The sequence below is a fragment of the Garra rufa genome, chromosome 8 (genome assembly GCF_049309525.1).
Source record: "Garra rufa chromosome 8, GarRuf1.0, whole genome shotgun sequence".
NCBI classification, from domain to species: Eukaryota; Metazoa; Chordata; class Actinopteri; order Cypriniformes; family Cyprinidae; genus Garra; species Garra rufa.
The window spans coordinates 15,239,816-15,261,860 of record NC_133368.1 but is presented as its reverse complement, the minus strand read 5'-3'; the positions used below and the strand labels follow the sequence as shown (position 1 = coordinate 15,261,860).

General features: G+C 36.9%; 1 protein-coding gene across 1 annotated transcript in view; it reads right to left on the bottom strand.

Annotated features, from left to right (window-relative positions):
* pde11a (phosphodiesterase 11a) overlaps positions 1-22,045 on the bottom strand; it is a 57,364-nt gene that overhangs the window by 14,713 nt on the left and 20,606 nt on the right. Inside the window, exons 8-17 of the mRNA XM_073845032.1 lie at positions 15,841-15,908; positions 13,288-13,380; positions 12,086-12,136; positions 10,795-10,941; positions 8,956-9,063; positions 7,673-7,782; positions 7,443-7,533; positions 2,475-2,575; positions 342-419; positions 151-214 (exon numbers count right to left, since the gene is read on the bottom strand). Of these exons, the coding sequence (XP_073701133.1) occupies positions 151-214; positions 342-419; positions 2,475-2,575; positions 7,443-7,533; positions 7,673-7,782; positions 8,956-9,063; positions 10,795-10,941; positions 12,086-12,136; positions 13,288-13,380; positions 15,841-15,908 (911 nt within the window). The remainder of the gene's footprint in view (positions 1-150; positions 215-341; positions 420-2,474; positions 2,576-7,442; positions 7,534-7,672; positions 7,783-8,955; positions 9,064-10,794; positions 10,942-12,085; positions 12,137-13,287; positions 13,381-15,840; positions 15,909-22,045) is intronic.

The window sequence follows — 22,045 nt, the reverse complement described above, 5'->3', positions numbered from 1 at the left end:
AAACTTTTTTCAGTTAGTTGCCAAGAAAAAGTTTTACATTTAATATCTCATCTTTTTTCAGCATTATTTTAATATTCGAAAAAAAAAACAATGAGTGTCAGTGACATTCATTTCCATATTCTGTGGTGTATTATGGGTAAGAGCATCTACCTTGCATGATATCTCCCAGGGTTTAGTGACAGCACCCAGATCACATGCTGTCATCAACATCGACCTGAGAGAATTTCAGAAATGAATCTGAATCAGAAATGTAAAAGGTACTGTGTGTGTGTGTGTGTGTGTGTGTGTGTGTGTGTGTGTGTGTGTGTGTGTGTGGAGGCATGTTCATATATGTAACTGACCTGCACATGTCTCTGTGTTCCTTCACATTCCAGTTGTATTCACCTTTATTCACCAGCTCAAAGAAGGAGTTTCTGTTCCTGTGAATGAAAACTCAATGAGCACTGTGCAGTTCACAAAGCTGCCACGTGGTAGCAGTACAGGGTCAGGAAAACTGACAACATCTGCTACCAGCAGCACCAAATCACTGCTGCAATGTGAAGCAGGGAAACATTCACACACATGCATACACTGTAAAAAGTTTTCACCAGATTCAACATACTGTAAAAGTTCAGCAGCTGCCTTAAGTTTTTAAGTTAAATCAGCTTGAAACTACAAGTCATTTGAACTTATTACAATCAAAATTAGTTGATTTAACTTGTGAGTTTAAATTACTTAAGTTGGTTTAACTGAACATTTTAAGGCAGCTGCTAAACTTAAGTTTTTAAGTTGACAACTGGTGAAAACCTTTTACAGTATACAATAAATACTAAAGAGATTGCCACAACTGTTTTATGACACTGTGACCCTGGACCACAAAACCAGTCATAAGGGTCAATTTTTTGAAATTTAGATTTATACATTATCATTCATAAATCTGAATAAATAAGCTTTCCATTGAAGTATGGTTTGTTAGGATAAGACAATATTTGGCCGAGATACAGCTTTTTGAAAATCTGAAATCTAAGAGTGCAAAAAATCTAAATATTGATGAAAATAGCCTTTAAAGTTGTCCAAACTAAGTTCTTATTTACAAACTATCTATACATGGGACATGATCTTTACTTAATAAAATCATAAAATGATTTTTGGCATTAAAAACAAAATTGATCATTTTTTGTTGTATTTTTGGCTATTGCTACAAATATACCCATGCTACTTAAGACTTATTTTGTGGTCCAGGGTCACGTTTATTAAAACGTACCGGGAAAAAAAAAAAAAAAAAAAAAAAATTATATATATATATATATATATATATATATATAAAAATGAATGCACGGTTGAATGTCTACATGCAGTAAACCACGAGAAGCCATGAATTATAGTAATTTTCCCATGATCTTAAACATGTCGCCAAGGGGTGACACCCAAGTTCAATTTATAATTATTATTAATATTATAATGAACATCATACCTAAGAAAACAATAAGCAATACTACTGCCAAATAATATAGTTATTTGTGTAAGTCTAAGTGATATTATAAATACAATGCTGTTTAAACATTTGTGATCAGAAAGATTTTTTGTTTTTGAAAGAAGTCTCTTATGCTCACCAAGCATTTATTTGATCAAAAATACAGTAAAAGCAGTAATATTGTAAAATATTAATATACATTTACATTTAGTCATTTAGCAGATCATTTAGCAGTCATTTAGCGGTTATCCAAAGCGATTTACACATGAGAACATTAGAAGCAATCAAAACCAACAAAAGAGCAATGATATGTACTGTAAGTGCTATGACAAGTCTCTGTTAGCATAAGGCAGTACACATAGCAAGTTTTTTTTAATAATAAATAAAAAGAAAACAAGTAGATAGAATAAAAAAAGAATAGGGGACTCTAGTGTTTAATAAAAATTAAACTAGTCAAAAATATAGAAGAAGAATAGAGAATGCTAGCGTTAGAGGCTCTTTCTTTTTAAAGAAAACTAGTTAGAAATCAAATAGAGAGTGCAAGTGTTAGAGGGTTGTGTTTTTTTATAAAAAAAAAAGGAAAACAAATAGATCAAATAGAATTAGAATAGAAAGTTAGAGGTGTAAATGAATATAGAAGAGATATTTTTGTATATAATATTTGTATTTTTATATTTTAAAATGTAATTTATTCCTGTGTTGGTAAAAAAGCTGAATTTTCACATTTTCAGCAACATTACTCCAGTCTTCAGTGTCACATGATTCTTCAGAAATCTAATATGCTGCTTTACTGCTCAAGAAACATTATTATACATTTATTACAACAGAAAGTTCAAAATAAGAGCATTTATCTACAACCAAAATCTTTTTGTAACATTATAAATGTCTTTACTGTCACTTTTGATCTATTTAAATGATGTTTTTTGAATAAAAGTAGTAATTTAATTTAAATTTTCATAAAAAAAAGCATTTAAAGTAGATTTGAACAGAGTCAAGAGATGTGTGTTATTTTGGCACTTACTGAAAGTAGAGTGTTAGGTCTGTGGCCAATATGGATTGTTTTAGGAGCTGCATGAGTTCTCCATACTCATGTGAAGACAGATTAGAGAAAATATTGTGACCCTAAAGAGACAAGGAAAAAATGGAAATCATTAAACCAAAATATATTCATATAAATATTATTCTGTCCTGCAAAGAATCCTATTTGAGGATGTTTGAGAACATACCGGTATATGTGACTCTGGACCACAAAACCAGTCATAAGGGCACATTTCTTTGAATAAAAGCTTTCCATTGATGTATTGTTTGTTAGAATATGACAATATTTGGCCGAGATAAAAAAAAAAAATTTGAAAATCTGTAATCTGAGGGTGCAAAAAAAATCTAAATATTGAGAAAATCACCTATAAAGTTGTCGAAATGAAGTTCTCAGCAATGCATATTACTAATCAAAAATTAAGTTTACTGTAAGAAATTTACAAAATATATTCATGGAACATGATCTTTACTTAATATCCTAATGATTTTTGGCATAAAAGAAAAAATGATAATTTTGACCCATGCAATGTATTTTTGCAATGCTATTGCTACAAATATACCTGTGCTACTTAAGACTGGTTTTGTGGTCAAGAGTTTCACGGTAAATCCACTGGCTCAGTGTGGCGATGTATTTTTATCTTACAGATACAGGTACTTTTGAGATATGCTCTCCTACGTCAGGATAAATTTCCATATAAAGTGAGTTTGTGTATGAATATATAACCATTACTTAACATGTAACTCTGAATTCTAGCCACCCACGCACGCTTACATCAGAGCGCTGATTAAAATAAACTGATATTTAAACAGGCAAAAAAAGTGTGCGAGGTTTAAACAGTGACACATGAGTCCTCATTTTGCCTTAAGAAAAGTGAAGGCACGTTTTTTTTACACACACCCTTCCATTTACTGAGTGATATTTCAAGTCAGCAAAGGTGTTGTCATTTAGATGTTATCATAACTCATTCACTCTAGTAAACTTCTGCTTTTCACTAACTGCAAGGCATGATGGGAAATAGGATAGGCTGTATCTGCCCCCTACCAGATTAAAGAGCAGGGCAACTGTTCCCATTTCATTAAGGACCAACTTAATTAATACTTGTCTGTCTGCTGGTCAGTGAACACGTTCTCTCTCTCTGAGTAAATGATGACCGAAGCTCATTTGTATGCAAATGACAGTGACACAGATAAACACGTTGTATCTGTAGAAAGCAATTATTCACAGTCAACATCTGTCAGTTACCACAGGGTGTAATTTATTCACCTCTCTCTTTCTCTCGTTCTCCCTTGTTATCTCATTTACTGTGCTTAAAATGATTTCTTGTATGGCACTGGTTTAGTGTAGCTGATTATATGAAGTGAAAGTTTAAAAGTCTTTGCAGACTATTTTAAGTCTATTTTTGATTTCATTGATGTACTTGCTTTATTAGGTTTTATTATAATTCAAATTCTAAATGGGAATGGATCATAAACGGCAAATTTCTTGTAAAGTGTATTTTGGTTTGAGTTTTAGAATGAAAATAATTGTAAAGTAAGTATTTTTATAATTAAGTTGACTTTTATTTTGTTAAACTGATTTGTATTACAGCATATGTTCAAGAATGTTATTGTCACAGTTCATGTAGGAAGGCACAACTCGAAGTTGAAGCAATAATAATCCACAGGCAGGGCAATTCACAGACACGAATGGTAGGAACATACGCACACACTAGGTAACCTTGTAGCCGGACACCAGAACACTGAACACAAACCAACTAATTAAGACAGGTTAATGAGACATAGACAGGTGATGGGAATAACACTAATGTCAGGAAAACCAAATATGGGCATATGGGAGAAACCAAGACAGACAGTCCAAGGGGTGTTACATTACTCCCCCCTTCCAGAAGGCGCGTCCCCGCGCCTTACACAAGGAATGAAGAAATAAGGGGACTGGTAGGAGGAACAAACGGATGAGGAGGGCTGGAAAACACAAAGTCTATGCAGGAGGAGGCTTTGGCGGAGGATGGACTCCAAGGAGGAGGACGATCAGCGGATTCCAGGGTGGCTTAGACGGAGGGAGGAGCCAAGGAGGAGACAGAAGGGACCCGGAGCAGGAGGAGTCAGGTGAGACCCAGGCCGCAGCCATGATGGTAGCCCACGGCGGAGTCGACAGAGGGAGAAGCCATGGTGGAGGAAGGGCTGACGACTGTAGGTGGGTGACCGTTGGAGGAGGAGCAGGTAGCGGTGGAGCCCAAGGCGGAAACAGAGAGCTCTGGCGACCGAGCCGGACGCAGAGTTCCGGAGGTCTGCGGCGAAGCCGGAGCGACAGAGTACTGAGGTGAACCCGGAGGGAGGAAGAAGCCCAACGAAGCTGGTGGAACGGAGTTCTGAGGCAATGGCGGGACAAGGGAGCCCGGTGGAGCCTCCCACCGGCTCCACCCCAGCTGTCAGCTCCCTCGTCTCCACTGTCGGCCCACCGGCTCCACCGGGCTCCCTCGTCCCGCCATCGCCTCAGAACTCCGTTCCACCAGCTTTGTTGGGCTCGTGGCTGAATCATCATGGCAGACAGGAGTAGGCAAAGGAGGGAGGGAGGGTGGGTGGGAAATTCAAGCAGGCAGACAGTTCGGGGTAGACAGGAGGTTCAATTTCTATATCCTCAGTGAAATCAAATCTTGATCCATATCTGATTGTCCCAGATCTAGGCTTTGCTCACCCTTGGCAGTGGTGAAGTGGGCAGTGCTGTCCTCAGCACTCTCACGCTCCACTGATACATCCACCATTGCGGGTGCTGTGGCCTGGCCGGACTCATTAGGCTCAGGCTCCGTAGCGATCTCTCGCACTGTCGCTCCCGTTGGCGATGGCTCTGTTGCTAGCGGCTCTGGCTCTCCATCCGAGGTGGGCTCGGCCTCTGGCTCTGCCAGGGGTGATGGTGGGCTGGGCTCTGGGTCTAGAGTGGGGCTGGTGTCGTCCTTCATGGTCTGCAAAGATCTGCTGGACAACAGCACCCACTCGATATAGGCGGCGAGGCTCTCCCAAGGACCATAACCGGACAGCTGCGCTTTAGTGGCAGTGTTAAGTCCAGCTAGATAGAAAGTACAGAGACGGCTGTCCGGGTAGTGTATCATGGGGGCAAGGAGTCTTTGGTGTGGTCCTGGAGAGATCAATTCCCCTGCTCCAGGAGAAGGATGAGGACAGACGGCTCATTCATGGTGAAAAAATAAACGCGAGGTAGTACGCAGCTTATTTTACTGTTTTCTGGTCCGGCTATCTGTCACGGTGCGTGTAGGAAGGCGCAACACAAAGTTGAAGCAAATCCAAAGTCTTTAATAATAATCCACAAGCAGGGCAATTCAGAGACAGGAATGGTAGGAACACACGCACACACTAGGTAACCTTGTAGTCGGACACCAGGGGCCGGATTCACGAATATCTTCTTAAGAAATAAATTAAGAAATTTCTTATGATAAATTCTAAGAAGTTCGTAAGAATGTTCTTAAGTGCAATTCTTGAAAAAATCTTAAGATATTCTCAAATATGTTCTTAAGAACATCTTAATTTCTTTCTTAAGAAAAAAAAATGATACATCTATCTGAGTGAATACATGGCTGAAGACGCATTTATAAACACTTCAACGTCTTTTTTGCGGTTTCTGCAGATTATCCTAATAATCATAAGCACGCACATTTTCGTCACGACAGTGTCTGGCGCTCGGCTTCATGTTTTTAATGCGCCGTGTTTTTGAACCGTTACTTTTAAAGGGTCTGTCTTAAGCTTTGGCGATCAGTTTATTCACTTTTGTGTTGTATTTTGTTGCCTCGTCTGAATGAACGCTTCCGTTATGTGTGTGCGCTGCTACAGCAAACGCGTCCTGCACATGCGCTAAATACGGCCAAAGATTATGTCGTATTTTTATTTATTTTTTTATTAAATCTCCCTATCTGACTCGATTTTGTCGAGTTGCTACTAAGTTTTGATGACGGCAAAAAGTAGGGTCATGCACAGGCTAATCATTCATGACAGATCATTGTTTACATTATCAGTCATTGCTGTCACTTCAGCGAACTCTTGCTCATCTCTAATAATAGTCCTAATATGTATTATATGTAGCTAGTAGTGTTGCAATGCTTAAATATAACAGTTAATTTGAAATAACCCAATCAATTAATTAAATAATTCTTACTATTTGGGATTTAAGACAAGTCTCGGGCTATCCTAACTTTAAGAAGTTATTTACGATGGTTTTTAAGAAGATTCTTTTCAAGAATTTGAATTTTCTTAATTTTTGTCTTAAGAACAATCTTAAGTAAAAAGATAAAAATATTCTTAAGATGATTTTTTTGGGAATACAAAATATTCTTAACTTTTTTCTTATTTTAAAAAATAAGAAGAAAATGGCAGTTAAGAAGAAATTTCTTCTTAAGAATGTTTCGTGAATCCAGCCCCAGAACACTCAACACAAACCAACTAATAAAGACAGAATAACGAGACAGGTGATGGGAATAACACTAATGACAGGAAAACCAAATATGGGCATATGGGAGAAACCAAGACAGACAGTCCAAGGGTTCAGTTATAGATTGTTCTACAATAGTATTTATGGTAAATTGTTCTATGGCTCAATTTCTAAATTATAACTCATTGTAAACTGTTGGTATAAGGTTCTACAATATTTGTTGTAAATGATTTGTATTATAGAATTGGTAGCAAACTCTTCTAGTAAACTAATTTGTATTATAGTTTAAGTTCTAGTCAAGTTTTGTAAAATTTGTAATACTGTAGTTCAAATATTTCATTATTAACGTTTGAAACTGAATTTACGGCCATATTTTCTTCTAAATTGTTACTTATCTTGAGAGAAATGGCTTCTCGAATGACAAAAAAATGGATGTGACTTGATCTTGTCCATGGGAATTAATTGGGTTGTTGTTGTATTGTAATTATTATATATGTATTGGTGACTTTAATTTACCTCGCTCTGCAAGATCATAACAGCATGGTTGAAGTGATGGTGCTCTAGCGTGGCTGATGTCCCGTAAAGAAGAGAGAGAGCTGATCCCGTCCTGTGAAAGACACAAATGTCATTCTGTTCATGTGCAAAGTGTCCAGCATTCAGCTTCATGTAATGCTGTAATCTTTAAAAGATGCCAGACTTTAGTCTTTTATTGCACCAGTGGTTAAGTAGCAGTGACTGAGTCTCACTTGGCCTGGAAAGCATTGTTGGTTCCTCTGTGGTCCAGATCATGGCAGATGCAGCCCACTATCAGAGCCAGAATCTCCATCTCAGTCAGAGTCTCCTGGAAGCCAGCCGTCTGCAAATAAACATAAACAAAACGTCCCACTTCTGTGGTAAATGTACTAAGACTGAGACTGAGGAACACACACACACACACACACACACACACACACACACACACACACACACACACACACACACACACACACACACACACACACACACACACACACACACACACATCCCACAGCTTTAATGCTGATAATAACACTAATAGCATCAATGTCTGGAAAGCTGCTTTGAAAGTTTTTAAAAATAGCTACACAACAAGCTACTAACAAAAAGTATCTTATGCTCATTAAATCTGCATTTATTTGATCAAAATCACAGCTTGGACACACCTTGGACACACCTTTGAACCAAAGTTTTCTTTATTTTCATGACTATGAAAATTGTAGATTCACACTGAAGGCATCAAAACTATGAATTAACACATGTGGAATTATATACATAACAAAAAAGTGTGAAACAACTGAAAATATGTCATATTCTAGGTTCTTCAAAGTAGCCACCTTTTGCTTTGATTACTGCTTTGCACACTCTTGGCATTCTCTTGATGAGCTTCAAGAGGTAGTCACCTGAAATGGTTTTCACTTCACAGGTGTGCCCTGTCAGGTTTAATAAGTGGGATTTCTTGCCTTATAAATGGGGTTGGGACCATCAGTTGTGTTGTGCAGAAGTATATATAGTATATATAGAATTAAATATTTTATAGAATTAAATATAATTCCACATGTGTTAATTCATAGTTTTGATGCCTTCAGTGTGAATCTACAATTTTCATAGTCATGAAAATAAAGAAAACTATTTGAATGAGAAGGTGTGTCCAAACTTTTGGTCTGTACTGTATTTTCAAATGTAATTTATTCCTGAGATGTAAAGCTGAATTTTAAGCATCATTACTCCAGTGTTCAGTATCACATGATTTTTCAGAAATCATTCTAATATGCTGATTTGATGCTCAAGAAACATTTCTGATTGTTGAAAACGGTTGTGCTGCTTAATATTTTTGTGCAAACCAGGATATATTATCCGAATTCTGTATGCATTTTTACAACAACAGCATTTATTTGAAACAGAAATATTTTGTAACATTGTAAACATATTTACTGTCACTAATAATTTAATGCATCCTTTCTAAATAAAAGTATTAATTTCTTTCAAATAAACCACACACAGAGTAACTCACTGTCAGCATGGAAAACATGCACTGGCAAACGTTGAACGCATGTCTCCAGTTATGATACAGAACCATGCGATAGTTCTTCCTCACAGTCAACAGCCACCGACAAAGTGTCTAGAAAGAGAATGAAGAGATGTGATGTTACAATACAACTGAAAAAGCTACTAATTTGCTTCTAAGTTGATTGGTCTAGAGTGCTGATATTCATACCCCTTCATTTTTCACGTTTTGTAATGTTGCTGCCTTATGTTAAACTGTTTTAAATTACTTTTTTTCCAACATTAATCCACACTAATAATGACACAATGACAAAGCAAAAGCAGAATTGTCAACTTCCTAACTTAATAAAAAAAAAAACTGAAATAAGTTCATTGCATAAGTATTCATACCCTTAAATCAGTACATAGCTGAAGCACATTTTCATACTCAAGTATTTTAGGGTATGATGCAACAAGCTTTGCACATCAACATTTGGCAATTATCTGCCATTCTTCGATACACCTCTTCGCCTCTCAAGCTCTGTCAGCTTGGATAAGGTCTGGCAGACATATTCAGGTTTCTCCAGAAATGTTTGATTGGGTTCAAGTCCAGGCTGTGGCTGAGCCACTCAAGGACATTCACAGAGTTGTCTATAAGCCACTCTTGCTGTGTGCTTAGGGTCATCGTCCTGTTGGAAGGTGAACCTTCTGCTCAGTCTGAGGGTCTGAGTGCTCTGGGTTTTCATTAAGGCTATCTCTATATTTTGCTGTTTTGAGCTTTTCTTTTACTCTGACTAGTCCCTCAGTCCAAGCTGCTGAAAAACAGCCCCACAGCATGAGGCTGCTACCAGCACACGTTTCTTTTTGGATGGTACTCTGCAGGCGATGAGCAGTGCCTGGTTTCCTTCAAACATGATGCTTGGAATTGAGGTTCATCAGACCAGAGAATCTTGTTTCTTACAGTCTGAGGGTACTTTAGGTGCTTTTTTGCAAATTCCAAGTGTGTTTTCAAGTTACTTCACTGAGGAGAGGATTGAGTCTTGCCACACCACCATAAAGCCCAGATCAGTGGAGTGTTGCAGTGATGTTTGTCCTTCTGTAGGTTTCTCCCATCCCCACATATGATCATGGAGCTCAACTAGAGTGAGCATCAGCTTCTTGATCACCACTCTAACCAAAGCCCTCCTCCATTGCTCAGTTTAGCCATAAGGCCAGCTCTAGGAAGGGTCCTAGTTGTTCAAAACTTCTTCCATTAAAGGTAACAGAGACTACATGCTTCTGTGAACTTTCAAATGCAGCAGATTTTTTTCTGAACTCTTCCCCAGATGTGTGGCTTGACACAATCCTGACTCTGAGCTCTTTTTTTTCTACCTCAGGGCTTGGTTTTTGCTCTGATATGCATTTTCAGCTGTTAGATCTTTTATTAAGATGTGTGTGCCTTTCCAAATCATACCTATTCAGTTGAATTTGCCACAGGTTAATGTCACTCTAAGTGGGGTAACATCTACAAGCAATATGAATGCTCCTGAGCTAAATTTCAACTGTCCAAGATATGGAATAATTTAAGTTTTTTATTTGTATTAAATTGTCAAAGATGTTAAAAACCTGTTTTTTCTTGGCCATTATGGTGTATGGAGTGTAGATTGATTTGGGAAAAGAAAGGAATTTAAAACAGCAGCAACATAAAATGTGAAAAAAATGAAGGGGTATGAATACTTTTGCAATTTTGTTACTAAATGTGAACTTTAATCACACTTTACAATTGAATACAGGCTTATGTTCAATCCAAAGCCTTGCTGATATTCAGTACAACAGCATTTTTGCTTAAGTGATATTGCTGAGTTGAAAAATGCAAACATGTGCGAACCTCATAGTCTATTTTGAATTTCTGCACCATTCCCAGCTCCATAAACATCCGCAGAGCTGCAGTGACCATGGCATCCACATCCAGCGAGAAGTCATCAAACGATAGTTTATCAATGCCCAGTTCACACACCAGAGGGATGTTTGCTGCCTGAGAAAAAGAACAATAGAGAGAGAGAGAGTGCGAGAAAAAGAGAGAGTGTGTGTGTGTGTGTGCACGCAAAAAGTGGGAGAGACGCAGGAGGCAGAAAGGACAGAGTTTGCTCTCGAGTGCTTTAAAACAGATGCTTCGTGAATGGAATGAAACTAGCGTCAGGATTTCAGTAATTCCTGTGTTACTGCTGACTGAAGCTCAGAGTCGTGCTAATGAGACACTACAAATAGATTCGCACACACATTCACAGATCTAATGAGAGACTGCTGGCAGGAGGAGCTGTGTGTTATGCTGTGACGTCATTAACAAATTCTAATTGCAGATATTTATTAATATACAGTACCCAGTACTCATAAAGAAGAACAAGAAGAAACGAAAACATGCAAACATTACCATCCAGCATGACATATTTGCAGTGGAACATTGAAACAATGTTCTAAGCTTCAACTAGCATTTTCAATCATTATAGTTAACGATAACAAACCTGGTCCAACAATATAGTTCATGTGCTCTGCTTTATACTTTTTTGAAAGCTTTCTCTGATGAACAGCCGATTAAACACCTGATTTTTGAACATTTGCTTTGTGTGGAAAAGAGTAGGGTGGACTTTCACAAAATGTGGTTTGGTTTATCAGCCTCGAGGTCTGACCTCTGCTGAGTGTTGTGTCAGTGACAGTGACAGATCGAGAGAGTCATGGGAGCTTATATATTTAGTGTCCTATATATATACAGTGTGATATTCCTGGATTTGGCTTTGAGCAATGGGTTCTTCATTCAATTGTGAAACATGCTGGTGCTCGTCAATGAAATGCTATAAGAGCTTCTGGCGAAATCCAGTTAACACGTTAAAAATGAGCATTTCACCAGAAAATGAACCCATGATAAATGAGGCATTTTGTTAACAAGACTCCACAGAGACTATATCAATAATGCACAAACACTGATGAGATATTGAGTAGTTTTGTTCTGAATTATACATACTGCATAAACAATACAGTCTAGCTGATATACTGAGGTTAATATATCATGAAACAAGTTATTTTATTATTGATAAGCTTTTGTAATACCAAACAGCATTAAAATGTCAGACGCCTCTATAAACAGTATATTGGGTATGATTCAATGATGCATGACTGTTTACCTTAAACTTATCCACCTCAGTCTTTGAGCAAGTGGCGTGATATGACAGCACCTATGGAAAACACACATAAATGAATTATTAAAGGGTATATTTCTATATTTTATGTTTATAATATAGACTTGACACAAGAATAACATCATAGAGATGATATACAGAGAAATTAAACTGGCTGAACTGCATTTAAATAGACTGAAACCCTGACACTTCAAGATGTAAGTGCTGCATCTCTCTGATTGGCTGATGGGAGTCATGTGAGCGCAGTGTGTTAGAGAATGATGATGTCATCCATTCATGACATTCTGACTGTACTGTCCTACTGTAAAAAATGTATTGATGATTGTTAATGTTAGTTAATGCATCTATATGTTATAAAACCTTATTGTAAAGGGTTACGTTCTTAACTCAGTCTGCCATGGCTTTCTGAGAAAAAAACAAAAAACAAAAACAAAACAACAACCTTACAGAGCAGCTGAGTGTTTTGACTGTAAACACACCATCATCTGTGTTTCCAGACGATCGTTTAGTTCGATTGAAGTCGGTCGATTGAAGGCTTTGAAGGTGAGGATTTATTCCTCTGTGTCCCACTGTTTCATTGTTAGATTAAAGGGGGGGGGGGGGGGTCATATTCTGCTCTTTTATAGCATTTTAAGTCCTCTTATAATGTCAGCAAGGGTTTCTTGCACCAACACAGTAATAATTTGGTTTGAATTGATCATTTTCCACCCACTCACTGAATTAAACAGGCTGTTTTTGGGTGTGACGGCTTATTTTCAATAAATGTTCTTGGATGAACTGGAAGCTTTGTGTAGCGAACATTATTTCAAAAAGAGCAAGGAAAATCCAAATTTCCGTCATAGGATCCCTTTAATAGACGTGGATCCCAGAGAGATGACTGCAGTGTGAGATGGTTGAGTGACAAACCTACTCTGAGTCAAGAATGAACAACAGCTCCTCCGGCTCTTGCAGTAAGCTCCAGCTCTAACAGGAACTAGGTCAATATTCCACCAATAACATGCTCTCATCTTTGCTTGTCTTGAATCATCCCACCAGTCATATTATTTTAATCTAACAACCCACCAATTACAAAATCTCCAAATAATTTGCCATACCAATCTCTGTCTGGAAGTGTGTGTGTGTGTGTGTGTGTGTGTGTGTGTGTGTGTGTGTGTGTGTGTGTGTGTGTGTGTTTTGGAGAGACATACATCCAAAGCGACAGACTGTTTGGCCCAGGACTTCTTCACTTGGTCATACATAATGGTGTTATTGATTCCCAGTCCACAGAATATTACAAATGCCTACAGAGAGAGAAAGAGACCATGGTCACAAATACAGTAACAACCAATTTAAACCTCTGAAAGGATTTTTAAAACTTTGTTTCAGGGAGAGTGTGGTTTGCAAGGATTTAGTTTGAGTCACTTAGGGTTATTATACCGTAGTTACCTAACTAAAACCATTAGAATTTTTTTTTTACTTAAAATAAATGTTATAAATGAAATAAACATTGTTTTAAATATTTTAAAAACTTATTTATTTTCAGCTAATAGCTAAGGAAACATTTGTCAGTTTCATTTAGTTTAGCTGATTTATTAAAATAACTAGAATGAAATAGAATTTTCCCTCAGTTCATGTTTTGATCCACAGTGTTCTAAGAATGCGTGGGGCGCATTCCCTTCGAAAACAAAAGTAATCCACTGCATCTTCAGCGGATTCAGATGTCGGGAGTAAATGACATTTGGTGGTTATGTACACACACTGACAAGAGACATTTAAGTACAAGCATTCGATAAATTTTGCATTCAATGACCCCTTTTAATGCTAGTGTAAGTTTGGAGCTCTTCAGCTATGGAATTAGCAGAGCATTGGTGACTTTCACAAACCATGTGTCTCAGCACTCAGGTCACCTGCACCTGCTCAGCTTTGTGGCTGAGTTGCTTACTTCCACTTTCCCACCATACCACTTACAGTTGATCGTGGGATATCTGGCAGGGATTAAATTTCATGAATTGACTACTTGTAAAGATGGCATCCTATTACAATATCTGACTGTAATTCTGAGCTCTTCAGAACAACCAATTTTTTCACAAATGTTTGCTGACTGCCCTAATACTTTTGTCCATATACTCCGGAGTCTCCAAACTCAGTCCTGAAGGGGCAGTTTCCTGCAGAGTTTAGCTCCAACTAATTAAGGTCTTACTAGGCATGCTAGAAACTTCCAGGCAGGTGTGTTGAGCCAAGTTGGAGGTAAACTCTGCAGGACACCAACCCTCCAGGAGACCCTCTAGTCTGGAGATCCCCAGAATTTCAGTCCTTCACGGTGTAGTGTGTTACCAATTGTTTTCTTGGTTACTATGGTCCCAGCTGCCTTGAGATCATTGACAAGATCCCCCCCGTGTAGTTCTGGGCTGATTCCTCACCGTTCTCAAGATCATTAAAACTTCACAAGGTGAGATCTTGCATGGAGTCCCAGACCAAGGGAGATTGACAGTTATTTTGTCATCGCACCAACTGTTGTCACCTTCTCACCAAGCTGCTTGGTGTTGGTCTTGTAGCTCATTCCAGCCTTGTGTAGGTCTACAGTCTTGTCCCTAACATCCTTGGATAGCTCTTTGGTCTTGGCCATGGTGGAGAGTTTGGTATCTGATTGATTGATTGATTGATTGATTGATTGATTGATTGATTGATTGATTGGTGTCTTTTATACAGGTAACAAACTGAGATTAGGAGCACTTCATTTAAAACAGTGCTCCTAATCTCAGCTCGTTACCTGTATAAAAGACACCTGGGAGCCAGAAATGTTGCTGATTGATAGGGGAACAAATACTTATTTCACTCTTTAAATTCAGAACAATTTATAACTTTTTTTAAATGCGTTTTTCTGGATTTTTTTGTTTTTTGTTTTGTTTTGTTGTTGTTATTCTGTCTCTCACTGTTCAAATAAACCTACCATTAAATGTATAGACTGATAATTTCTTTGTCAGTGGGCAAACATATAAAATCAGCAGGGGATTAAATTATTTTTTCCCTCACTGATTGACTCATGCAAGGATCAATTTAAGAAGTTATTTTACACATACACCTTTATATTGTATAAATAATATATATTATTGTAATTTATAATATGCATTTTATGCATAAACATATTATTCTGTCATTATTAAAGGCATTAATATGTTTAATATTATTAACAATAAGTTCATGTGTTAACTGACTGTTAGCACTGTTAACTTTTGACTTAACTCTTAACTTTAGAATTATAAATATTAATTATTAATATAAATAATACTATTGTTAATACTATATTTCAATATTACTCTATATATTGTAAGAGAATATACTAAGATTTTATTCTATATATTGTAAAAGGATATAATAAGTGAGGTGGGTTCCACACACAAACATCTGAGCCCACTTTCAAGGCAAAGGTTTAAGGTTCATTTTCTGGTCCACTTTAATATTATATTATTGTATTATAATGATATTTTCATTCTTAGAGGGGTCTGGATTCATTTGAAGAATACACATAAGCCATAGTTATCTCAAAACACTCTGAGACCCTTGCATTAAACTAATTGTGTTACACAAAAGACTGTGTGTGTGTGTGTGTGTGTGTGTGTGTGTGTGTGTGTGTGTGTGTGTGTGTGTGTGTGTGTGTGTGTGTGTTCGGACCCCTTTAAAGTGAACCTTCTGGTTCAGTTTGCTTACATCATGCTTGATGGTTGCAAAGTGCTCATAAAGGGATCTCACAGATATCATACCTCAAACAGCCTCTGATCTGCATCATCGAATGGTTTTCCATCTAACCTGTTCAAGACCTGAGCCACACCTGCAACACACACATGAAGACTGTGAGATTGCATGTTATGTTTCATGACCCATAATCAGGTCCTATAAAGCGCAGTAATGCACAGCATTCATTGATGAGGGATTCAGGAGTCAAGAATCTCTTCCTCACCCCACCCCCAATCTCTTTCTCTCCCTCTGTCTACATGGCTAATTAAACAGTGTGTGCTGTTGTTTTACTATGTAATTAGAATGATTGTTCCTTTAAGTGCAAACCCTCCCCCCGTTCACACACCTAACACCTCCCCCCCATCCTCACCGTCTCATTACAGTCAATCAGAAACATAGCGCTCGCTTTGGACATCTCATGCACGCATACAGCTCTACCATAACACTACTCATAATTACATTTTCATCACTTGAAGAAGCCTGTTCGCCTGAAAGCGCACTGATATGTGCCTGACTGAGAATAAAAAAATCATTCCAAGTAAGTGGTGTCCAGTAACCATCTCAGTATATAGTTACACAGCTGACTGTGTCTACATAGTATATACTAAACACCTCCTACTATTTTAAAAACAGTATGTGAAAGAGTAGCATTAGGGAATGATAAATGCTCTAAACAGTAGTATGCTACAGGGTTGTCACATGACCTCATTACATGCTGCATGATACAGTGAGAAAGTGCCTGGTTATCAGCTCATATTATAAAAATGGTTATTTAGCAGGAAGAATAATAACAAAGCAGGTAATGTTATTAGCTTTCCAACGCCATAAAGAAAAAAATATTAAAGTTAAATTAATTATTTAATTTAAGGTTGATATAATTTCTCATTCTCATTTATTAGTTTAATATAAATTATTACATGTTTATTTTGGTTGTGTAGTGCACTGTAAGTTTGCTGTAAATTTTACAGTAACTTACTGGCAGCTGGATGCCAGTAAGTTACTGTAAAAATGTTTACAGTATTATTACTGTAAGTGCATTTACAGTACTAAAAGGTATTTACTGTAATTTCATTTACAGTATTTTTACTGTAATTTCATTTACAGTGTTTTTACTGTATCTTCAATTACAGTATTTTTACTGTATTTTCAATTACAGTATCAGTACTATAGAGTTTATTTTCATTTATTTTAAACATTTTTTACCTGTAAAAACAATCCAATTAACCTACAGCACTGTAATTCAAGATTTTTACCACCCCAACCCCATAAAAATCACAATAACTCATAAGCATTAGTTCTGATAATATTCTTTTTAATTGTTGAACATTTTCTTTTTAAAAGTACAGAGACTTTGTATCATGGCAAACATACACACACTGAAAAGCAAAAATAAGTAAGTACACTACCAGTCATAAGTTTTTGAACACTAAGATTTTTTTAAATAATTCTCTTCTGCTTACCAAGCCTGCATTAATTTGATCCAAATTTAATTTATTCCTTTGATCAAAGCTGAATTTTCAGCATCATTACTCGTCTTCAGTATCACATGATCCTTCAGAAATCATTCTAGTATGCTGATAAACATTTTATTTAATTTTTTGATTTTTCAGGATTCTTTGATGAATAGAAAAATATTATTTAGCAAGGATGATTTAAATTTATCAAAAGTGATAATAAAGACATCAAAGAAACCTGAAAAAAATGTACTCCACTGTTTTTAGCATTATAATAATTTCAGCAACATCATAATAATTGTTTTTGAGCAGAAAATCAAATTATTAGAATGATTTCTGAAGGATCATGTGACTGCAGTAATGATGCTAAAAATTAAGCTTTGATCATAGCAATAAATTACATTTTAAAATATATTCAAAAAGAAAACAGTTATTTTAAATAATAAAAATGGTTCAAAAGTGTATTGTTTTTGCTGTACTTTGGATCAAATGAATGCAGGCTTAGTGAGCAGAAGAGACCTTCTTTAAAAACATTTAAAATCTTACTGTTCAAAAGCTTTTTCTGGTAGTGTAAATAAAATAAAATCATACAGTAAAAATGTGTTTGTGTTGTGTTAAATTTTAGAAATTTTGAGTCAAAGGTGACAAGCTCTCTGATGAGAAACGGCAGAATGGGATTCAGGCTGATGCTTGCTGTTTGCACCCTCTTTCCAGAAGTCCATCTGATCTGTGACTGTCAATGAATTTGCTGCCACAAAGGTTGACTGTCTGAACGAACCTGCAAGCACAAGAAAAACAGTGTTTAAAGAATTTGCCTCAACTGTCAAACTTGGTGCTGTATGCATTTTAAAAAAAATTTTTTATAAAGAATTTTATGAATGGGTCAGTAAGTCACTGATTCTAGGTGTTTAAAAAAGGTAAATTCATTCACACACTGCTGTGTGCAGAGATGCACAACATGGCTTTGTTAAGAACCGTTTTTACTAAATGGAGCAAAAAGACAATATTTTCTTCTTGATTTAAATCACTTAATATTACATTCTTGTTTATTGAATTTTGTTGCCCTGACACTTAGTAAAGTCTGCCACAGACCATGCTAAATGCTAACCAATCTGTTCATATAAACATTCTAAACAGGTGTGTGTTTCCTAGAAAGTCTGTGCATATAATAGGCCTACTATGATTAAAAATCTATATTTGTTGTTTTACAGTAACAATAATCTAAATTGACAGACAGTAAGATTGCTATTATGAATTTAAAGGTTACAGTAAGTTAAAGATACCTGAAGCAGCTGCATTTTGCTGTTTAAATGCTGGTTTAATAGAAATAATTTTAATGCGCATGCAAACTCAATCTTGATGTGACAATACATGGTAATAAAAAACATTCCCAGGAAATAAATACCTTACAAATGTGTACTTTAAATACAATATAACTTGCTTAGGATAAAAGCATCTGAAAAATGCATGAATGTAAATGCAATGTAAAACAAAATATGTTTTAGGTTACCTTATTCTGCATGTCTGTAAAATGGACAGCTGGCTGTATGATGATTCTGCCCTTGATGGTCAGCATCCAGTTAGTGCTTGGAGAAATCTCCTGTAACAGACAGTGTCACAACACCCTTTTAGTGTTACTATAGTTTATGATCAGAAAAGACAACTACTGTACAGTAATAAAATTTACATTTTTAATAAAATAAACAATTATAATATTTATTAGCAAAACTTGCTATATTAATATATTGCTAGCCCGTTACTCTCTTTAAAATGTTAACCCGTTCTGTGAGTTAGTGGAGAACAGCAGCCTGTGGCTAATTTAGTAACGTTAACATTAGTTAAGTTGACGAAAGCAAAAGCTTAACGTTAACGTTACCTGTTGTTTGCACTGCGACGACGGCAATCACCAGAAAAGACTGCAATACACCTCTGATGCAGACGACATGACCACGAGACCACAAACTTGAAAATAAAACACAAAAGAAGCACTTAACCGCGGTGTTTCAGCTTTACCTCAGTGTTTCATGTTAGCGCGCTGTTTATGTCACGTCTGTCACTGAATTTAGGGACCGTCTATAAAGTTACATACGACATTGATACACACATTTCTTACTTAAACATCATTTGAAGAGAATTACCTTGCTAGCTATAAAGAGGCAGCGTTGAAACGATATTATGCTGCTCTGTGACTAACGTTGAGTTTGTCAACTTCGGCTTATGGACATTATTAGCTTACCTGTTCATGTTATCGTCGATACTATGGCAGTCATTCACAAGAAGAAGATCCAAAATACACCTCCGACGTTACAGACGACATCCAGACCAGAAACTTGAAAATAACAAGCAAAAGAAGGGCTTGAAAATACTATTTAAAATCTCCACAGAAAAAGCGGTGTTGCTTAACGCACTTTATGTTACCTCAGTATTTCACCTCAGTTCGCCGTTAAGCTTGAGTAACGTTAAGGGCTCGTCAGACGAGCTAACTTGCATTAAAGGGCAGCACAATATACAAACGCGTTTCTCGGTTTCACTAAAGTTTATTTCGACTAATATATGTCACCTTAAGTTACTCACCAGTCCATGTTTTCACCGTTATGGCGGCGCCCTGGCCGTCAGTCAGAAAAAAAGGCTACCGACATGCAAAACACGATGAATATTGTTAGTTTGCTGTTAACAAGTGAAAACATCTTAAAATTGTTCAGTTTTTCATAAAACAGAAATAATATACTAACCTTTTTGTCAAGTTATTGGTGCAACATTTCTCCTTTTGTCCTTTTACCGCCACTTCCTCTCAGCAGGAGAGAAAAAAAATCGCCCTTGCCATTGGTCAATTTTTCGCGGGCAAGTTCACTACTGTAAATTTACAGTAGTTTACTGTAAACGGATTTACAGTAGTGGATAATTACAGTAGTGATCATATATTTTCCCATAATCCTTTGCAGTTTACAGTAAAATACTGTATATACATTTTACAGTATCTTACTGTAGATATTACAGTAAAATACTGTTCAAATTACAAAAATCGGTTACAGTGTGTTTATAGCAGCGGTTCCCAATTCCAGTCCTCCCGACCCACCGCTCTGCACATTTTGTGTGTTTCACGCATCGCTTCCGACGTTTGTTCTATTCCAATGTTACTGCCCTTCGAAGTGGACATCACAGGATATTCCGCCATTATTCATTAGTTCGAAGCGAGCGTATGTGTTCCATTTGAAGGTCATTAAAGCGTGCAAGACGTAAATTTAAAATGCATTTATTTACAGATGCACTTATGTCACACTTCTCTAGTAAGTTTCATCTGTGTGAAGACGCTACATGCGGTGACGTAGTGCAAATATGTGAATGAATGTTTCGAAGTATAGTAAACAGATTTCCCCCGCTTAGGGAGCAGGGAGCAATGAACACTTTGCAGGGACCATGTCAATCGGATCGCAGTTCCTGCACGGACCTCACTTCTAATGAGCTAGTTATCTGAATCAGGTGTGTTAACTAAGAGAGACATGCAAAATGTGCAGAGCGGTGGGGCGCGAGGACTGGAATTTGGAACCTCTGGTTTATAGTATATACTATGAATAGTTTATACTATATATAGTACTATGGCTACGTTTACATTTATCCGGATACATTTTCATTTTAAAACGCTCTCCGTCCACACTAGCGTTTCCAAGCGTTTTCCAAAAGTTTCTCATCCACACTGAAACGTAGAAAAACATCAAATTCGCCTTACTGTGCATGCGTAAAGCCTCCAAAATTATACAGACGTAATAAGTTTTCACACAATTCTTCTGGCGGGATAATTTACGGAAATATCTCATCATCCACTGACGCGTCTATATCACGCTCATTCATATTTTATCTGAAAAGCAGTTGTCGTCATGTTTTGCAGGACTTTTTTTCATCATTTTAGGACTGTAATTTGAAGAGTGTACAAGGTAAATCTCTTTAGCAGCAGTGTGACAGTGAATAGCACAGGCACAATTACTGGTGTAAACATAGACATCTATTGGTACAAAATGCGTCACATGACTATAAATATGCGTCATCGTTTTCAAAAGCTCTGTTTTCACAGTCCACACTACAACGTGAAAACGGCGTTTTCAAATTTATCCACTTTGGCTGGAGTTTTTAGAAATAATCGTTTTCTGTGATTAAAAACGGGGTTTTTGTGTAAATGAGAGGCCAAACCGCAGGGAAATATCTGCGTCTTCCCTTCATGTAAACAGGGCCTATATATAGTTTATAGCAGTGGTTCTCAATCCTAGTCCTGGAGGACCCCTGCTCTGCAAATTTTGCATGTCTCTCTTATTTAACACACCTGATTGAGATCTTCAGCTTGTTAGTTCAGTTCATGGATCTCTCTCCTAATGAGCTGATGATCTCAATCAGGTGTGTTAAATAAGGGAGACATGCAAAATGTGCAGAGCAAGGGTCCCCCAGGACCAGGATTGAGAACCAATGGTTTATAGTATAGTAGTTGTACATGTAGTGTTTATACTCTGTATACACTGCAGTATACACTACATACTAGTAGTATGCTGACTACAGTTATATATTTTTAGATATAAAATGTTTTAATTATGGGCAGTAAATTATCTACACTAAATCTTTATAAGTGCTGAAATGCTTCCACACTGGCTTTATACATGATTTGAGAGAAAGGAAAACTGGTTGAGAAACTACGGCAGTGATGAAGAAAGTGAGCGAGAGGGGGAGAGAGAAATCTTTTGAATGAAGACATCCTTGACTTCTGCTTCTACTGGCTGTTTGTGCTCATAAT